This window comes from Otolemur garnettii, unplaced genomic scaffold, assembly GCF_000181295.1.
Source record: "Otolemur garnettii isolate 467f Iridium unplaced genomic scaffold, OtoGar3 scaffold00235, whole genome shotgun sequence".
Taxonomy (NCBI): domain Eukaryota; kingdom Metazoa; phylum Chordata; class Mammalia; order Primates; family Galagidae; genus Otolemur; species Otolemur garnettii.
The window spans coordinates 455,800-462,657 of NW_003852630.1; the positions used below are offsets into that span (position 1 = coordinate 455,800).

Below are 6,858 nucleotides of genomic sequence, written 5' to 3' on the forward strand. Positions count from 1 at the left end.
AACCCACCACCTTAGGTGTACATGGCTGGCGCCTTAGCCGGTTGAGCTATAGGAGCCGAGCCCCTAGTTCTATTTTTTAAAAAATGTTTTTAGAGACAGAGCTGGCACATATTTAAAGCTAGCCTGCTGCCACTGCAGGCCAAATATGGCTGTGGACAGCACACAAACCAATAGGACAATGAGTCCCAGTAAAACTGTGGACAGTGGCCACACCTTGCAGTCCCAGCTCCTCAGGATGCTGAGGTGGGAGGTTCGCTGGAGCCCAGGGCTCCGTGTGTGTGGCATTGCCTTTACATAGCCACAGAGTGAAACCCTGTCTCTAAATAAAAGCAACTTTATGGACAATGATATTTTAATTTTATGTAATTTTGACATGTCACAAAATGATGATCTTTTGGTTTTTTCCTCAACCATTTAGAAATACAGAAACTATTCCTAGCACTATGGACTTACAGACCCAGGCTCTGGCTGCATGTGGCTGGTGGGTGCTGTCTGCAGAAGTTGGCTAAGTGCTCAGAGCCTTCTGCTGAGCCTCTTTCCCGCGGACTGATAAGGGGGATGTCTGCTGGGTGGGAGCAGTGATTATTCCCTGGTACTTTCTGCTCTATTAGTGATTCTCAAACTTGAGGAATGTGGAGGCCTTTTTAAGAAGATAGAAGGCCCCATGACATCTGTAGATGTAGAGCTGCAATGACAAGTCTCTGGTGACAACATTACAAGGTATAAGCAGAGTTGTCTTCTGGTGACGACAAAAGCGATCGCAGACAAATGTGGCTATATTGTGATTGTCCAGAGTATCTTTTTATTAAAAATAATTAATAGAAAACAGTGTATAAAATTTGTAAATTCTAAAGATAGGTCCTCAGATTTGTAAAGTTATGCTGGTTGCTAGGGGCAGGGCCGCTCTGCTTCTGAGGTGCCTGTTCACCCTGACACACTTGGCCCTGGCTATGGCACATTTGGTGTCTCCCCCTCCCCAGGGCTATGCTTGTCAGGCCTCCCCCTGCTGGGTTTGAAACCTGCACTTTAGGGATACATGACCCAAACCCACAGGCTGCACCATAAAGTCTGTAGCATCTTCCTAACATTGGGCTTCTTCCTGGAGGGACCTGGCCAGGTTCTGTTCCACTGAAGAGCGCTGTGGTGAAGGCCAGTGGACTCGCTCCTGATTTCCAGACATCAAGGTGTTGAGTTTGTGGTCTGTCATTAGCAAGAGGAGAGAGAGGCAGGGGTGCAGAGTAGGGGGACTAAGCTGCATCTTTCCTTGCTATGTGCTTTTTTTCACAAGACTGGTCCTTGGATAAAGGGTTGGTGTGATGAGGCCACCGTGCTATAGTGTCCTATCTCTGGCCAGGGCTGCCTGTGGGGTTGCACAGAGCTGGTGTGGCTGCAGGGACTCCTTAGTTCTCTGGGCCTGTCCCCCTAGGTAGCATCATTTCCCCTTTTTGTCCCTCCATGGAAGGTTTGAGTCACTATTGGCTCTTTTCTGTGATCCACATACCTGTTTTGGGACCTCTGTGGCATTTTGCTGAGAAGCCATTTCCAAGGCTTCATCCTAGGGCAGGTGTTTGCCCTGCCCTGCCGCCCTGGGTCTGCCTGGAGCCTGTGACCTCTGTCCTGTCCCTTGGATGGTGGGTTGGAGACAGGTCTGGGCTCCTGTGGGCAGCACAGCTGCCCCTCTAGCAGCCTCCTGGGACACGTGCAGGGCAGCTGCTTCTGCACCTTTCTCCACAGGTCTGCCCCTTACTCGCTTGCTTTCTCATACAGGTTCCTCAGTCTTTTGGTTTGTTATTGACGAGAACTTTTCTCTATTGCCTTACTTGTCATTTTGGTCAGATTTTGGGGAAGAGAAGGGTTAAATACTTATCCTTCTTGAAGTCCTTTTTTTCTAATTGAAGAGGAATAATAAACTACTTTGTGTCCTTAAATAAACTTTTACCATGGAACATTTTCTGCATACTAAAGGATAGGACTGGAGTCACTGTCTCTGTGCACCTACAAGTTTCATTCTTTGCTGCCCAGGCCTGGCCTGATCTCCTTCCTTGTTTTAGAACAAATCTGAGACTTCATGTGATTTCAGCTCTGAATACTTTCAGAAGTATTGCTAAAAGATAGGATTCTTTTTTAAGACATGCTCATGGTGTTATCACAGCTAAAGAAAAATGGACACCGATTCCTTAAGTCATTAAGGAATGACAGTTCACGGTTTTTCCTGTTTGGTTTGAATCTGTATTTAATTAAGGCTCACATGTTGTGACTGGCTGATAGATTGGTTATAAGTTTACAGCTTTCTTTTTCTGGTCTTTTTTTGTTTTGTTTTGTTGGAGCCAAATTATTCCATGAGTCTGAATTTTATAGAACCCTTCCTTTGATGCCTTCAGTGTATTTCTCTGCCTTTTGCCTATAAATTTTAGTTAAATGTGGAGGGGTGCACAGGCTCTTTTCTTATGGTTTGTAGTGTGAGATCACTTCCTGCCCACATTGTATTCTCCCAGGGGGCACATGTGGCATCTCTTTTTGTCATGTTAGCAGCCTCTTGACAGTGTGACCTGGATCAGCTTGTTACAAGTAGAATCAGTTTGTTCTGGGATCAGTGCATTATAGTAATAGCATGTTGGGGTTCCTGAGAGTGATGTGTGTGGGCCGCAGCCAGTCTGAATGCCTGCCGTGGTCATCGGTGTGCAACCCTCCCTGCATGGCCAGCTGGCTCTGAGGCCCTGCTGTGCCAGAAGCCCTGTGTGGGGCAGTGGGTGAGGCACCATGTGTTCAGTGCTGCTCTCTTCAGAGTCTCTGAGATCCAGAAATCTATGTGTCACTGATACTTCCATAGCATGGAGGAGTGTCTGTTGTTAAGTGTGACTCCCCAGAGTGCTAGTGTATAAAGCAAATATTGATGTAAAGGGAACTGATTTAAGATTTTTAAGCCTTTTTCCCTTCCTACTTATAGAGCCTTTTAGAAGATCCTTACCCGATGGTCCGTTCCACAGGGATCCTTGGTGTTTGTAAAATAACCTCCAAGTACTGGGAAATGGTTCCTCCAACCATTCTCATCGACCTCCTGAAGAAGGTGACAGAGGAGCTGGTGCTTGATACAAGTTCAGCAGATGTCCGTTGTTCTGTCTTTAAGGTGAGAGTTTTAAAAGTATGTAAGCGATACTTATTGTAGTTGGAAAATAAAGAGAAGGGAAAAGGTAGAAGTCACCCATAACCTTATTCCACAGGGCTAACTGCTGACATTTTTGTTGTGTATCTAAGTGAGGCTTTTAAAAACCAAACGGATAGTGTTTTCAACAACAAAAAATGGCTACTTTAAAAGAACAGCTTTTAGCACATAGAGGGAGGGTCCCAGCACCTTACATTTATCCTCTTTGTCTCTGCAATGCTTTGGAGAAGTTTGGCACATGTGTGAATTGGCTCGCAGTCTGTGGGCACAAAACGACACCATGTGCCTGTGGGCCAGGGCACAGCCCCATCAGTGGTGCCAGCTGTGGTGGTGCCTGTCACTAGGGATCTTGGAGGACATGCAGGGGCCAGGCCTGCCCTGCTCCAGGGCCAGGCCTCAGTGTGCCCCACACTCAGCTGGTCACTGCACTATGCTCAGCTGGTGCTTTTCTTCACTTCAAGGAGGCTCTTGTTATCTTCACAGATAGTAAATGTTTGAAAACCTTTACTGTGGGATTCTATTCCAGGTGCTTTGTATAGATCCTTCTGTGTTTGGGGTAACTTGAATTATTCAGATATTCTGCCCCTGCTCACCCCCTGGTCCACCCTGCAGTGTCTTGCAGGTCCCTTATACCAACAAAGCATATCTAGCAAGGTTAATTTACCATGGTATCTCACTGTTGTTCTTTTTGCTCTCTGAGCAGAATTTGAGTCTATGCTGTCCTTGTCTGTTGGAACAGTGTTGCAAACCCTCATTCCCTCTGCTTGCCCATTTCTGGTGGGACTCTGTTGTTCTGTAGATCTCGGCTGAGGGCAGGACTCCCAGGGACCTCCCCACTCCTTACCTTGTGATGGTTTAGCCTGGGATTTCTGGTTGTGGCTCTGGCTGCATCTCTGTGGCTGGGCTCAGGTGATAGACTGAGCCTGTCTGGCAGGTGGCTCAGATGTGGAGATTGTTTGTGGCTTGTGATGAGGGTATGCCCGATGCTACTGTGATGTGGCCCATGAAGACTTGGGCAGGGCTCTTCCTGAATGTTGATCCCCAATGTGGCAGCCGAGGGTGCAGAGTGTGGGGATGGCCTCAACCAAGGTGGATGGATATTGGCGTTGAGGGAGCAGGTGAGCCAGTCACCTCTGACTGACCTTGGGCACAGTACTTAAGAAAAGGAACAGATACTATTTTAAAAAAATGTTCATAAAAATACACTTTTGTGGCATATTGTAAATACTTTTAATAAGAATCTACAAAAATATTCTTTCTCCTAATCACTGGGAAGAGAAGGAGGGGCAGGAATCGGATCTGGGGCTGGTACTGGCAGGAGCTCTGCCTGCCAGTCTAGGCACCGCCTGTCAGGCTGAGGGTACAGGTTGAACTACTCCTCAAGTTGTTGAGCAGTATCGATATCCATCAGGAAATACAGAGCATTCATGCACTGTTAAAAAGATAAAAACGCCTAGGTGCGCTGGCTATCCCTGTGTTCCCAGCACTGGGCAGCTGAGACAGGAAGATGCTGGAGCCCAGGCTCTGGGCTGTAGAGGGCTTGACGGTACCATCTTATTCCTACCTGGGTGACAGTGAGACTCTGTCTCTAATCATAGAAAATGGAATCTTGGATGTGGTGTCTTTGGAGATGGTGCTGCCAGTAGGTGCTCTGTTTCTGTGGTTGAAATTGCACTGGGTTGTCAGAGGTTTGTTCTCAGAGAAGCGTGTTGAGAGAACATTGTTTCCGAAAGCCTGTTGGTTTCACGAGTCCTGGTGAAGGTGGAACTAAGCATTTTCATGCCTGACCCTTTGTTGGGTGTTCTTGCTGTAAGCTGTTCATCTTCCTCTCTCTCACAGTGCCTGCCGATGGTTCTGGACAACAGGCTGAGTCACCCACTGCTGGAGCAGCTCCTGCCTACCCTTGGGTACAGTCTCCATGACAACTCTGAGAAGGTCCGGGTGGCCTTCGTGGACATGCTGCTAAAGATCAAGGCTGTGCGGGCTGCCAAAGTGAGCAGTGGAGGGACGGGTAGGGCAGGTCCAGGGCACGTGTTGGCAGCTGTGCTTCTCAGGAAACAAGGCAGTTCTCACCTGAGACATCTATGTTTGACTGATTGCAGAGCAAGAACAGCATGAAAACAAAAACTGGGGTTCAGGGGCACATGTGCATGCCCATGTCTGCTCAGACCCAGGTCACTGATGCCTGGAAGAGAGCTACTTTGTAGCAAGTAGGTGCCCAAGGTGTCATAATGTTTTGTGCTTTTCACTGAATGTTCTAGGAATATTTTCAATATTTGTTTTCTTTGTAAAGACATTGATGTAAAGCAACCCCACCTTGCATTATATTTTTATCATATGAAAAAGTTTGTATTGAACTATTTGTACAATATTTAAATATCTGGCACCCAGTAAGCACTGAATTATTGGTTGGAAAATTGTTAATTATGATTCTTTCCCCTTTACAAAAGGAAGGAGAAGGGGCTCGTGGCATCATAGACATGTCCTTGGTGGCAGGGGGAGGAGCTCTCTATAGATGTACATTTTGGCATTTTACAAATTATTGAAGTGATCTGTTTTAGCTCTAGGTCTATTCAACTTTGGTTAAAAATGTTGGTAATAATGTTCTTGTATTTGTTACTACTTGGACCACTGTGAATGTTCTTTCTCTCCAGGTTATTCCTCAGAAATTTAAAATGTGTATAGGATTTAGGAGCATCCTGGAATGCCCTTGAGTGTAGATATATTTGTGTGTTCATATGAGAAATGGTGAACAAAACAGATATTTGTGCGGCATGCGTGGAAACACCTCCATGATGTGAGCACCACAACACAGTGTGGGGTGTTTGCAGAGAGCTGCTGGCTATGTGGGGTCGGGGGCACATGTGCATGCCCATGTCTGCTCAGACCCAGGTCACTGATGCCTGGAAGAGAGCTACTTTGTAGCAAGTAGGTGCCCAAGGTGAGGGATCCAAAGTTAAGGACAGGAACGATGACACTTGTCACTGCATGTGGTAGATGTTGCTTTGTGCTGCTGCATTTTGATCTAGAGAATTTTGTTTTTCTTTTCATGCTGTTCTTGCTCTGTTGCCCTGGCTGGAGAGCAGAGGCATTATCGAAGTTCTCTGCAGCCTCAGCTCCGGCCTCAGGTGGTCTTCCTGTTTTGGTGTCCCTGAGTGCTGGGTCTCCCCAGGTGCAGTGCACCTGGCCCCAAGTTTTTCTGTTAGAAAAAAACCAAAGATTTTTTGAGTGATTTATGTTGTAGCATGAACACTCTATGTTAAACCCACTTGCATTTCTTTCATGCTTCTGTTGAGTATCATCAACTGTGTACGTGGATGTCTGGACAATGCCTACTATGCGCCCTGCCCATGACTGCCACAATCTTGCAGTGCACGTCTCTAACTTCCTTGTTCTTTTAAAACTCTTTGGGTATTTTAAGTCCTTTGCCTTCCTTGTAAGTTTTAGAAGGTCATGTCAATTTCATTAAAATAGCTGGTGCAATTTTGATTTTTTTTTTTTTTAAACACAGAGTGTTATTTTGTCGTCCTCAGTAGAGTGCTATGGCATCACAGCTCACAGCAAACTCCAACTCATGGGCTTAAGCGATTCTCTTGCCTTAGCCTCCTGAGTAGCTGGGAATACAGTTGCCCGCCACAATGCCCAGCTTTTTTTGCAGCAGTTGTCATTGCTGGTTGTTTTTTTTTTTTTTTTTT

The 6,858-nt window shown here is 46.3% G+C and overlaps 1 protein-coding gene across 1 annotated transcript in view; it reads left to right on the forward strand.

Moving 5' to 3' along the window:
• Positions 1-6,858, forward strand: part of NCAPG2 (non-SMC condensin II complex subunit G2) — a 72,797-nt gene that overhangs the window by 40,941 nt on the left and 24,998 nt on the right. The window contains exons 13-14 of the mRNA XM_023508266.1: positions 2,948-3,127; positions 5,003-5,155. Coding sequence (XP_023364034.1) covers positions 2,948-3,127; positions 5,003-5,155 — 333 coding nt within the window. The remainder of the gene's footprint in view (positions 1-2,947; positions 3,128-5,002; positions 5,156-6,858) is intronic.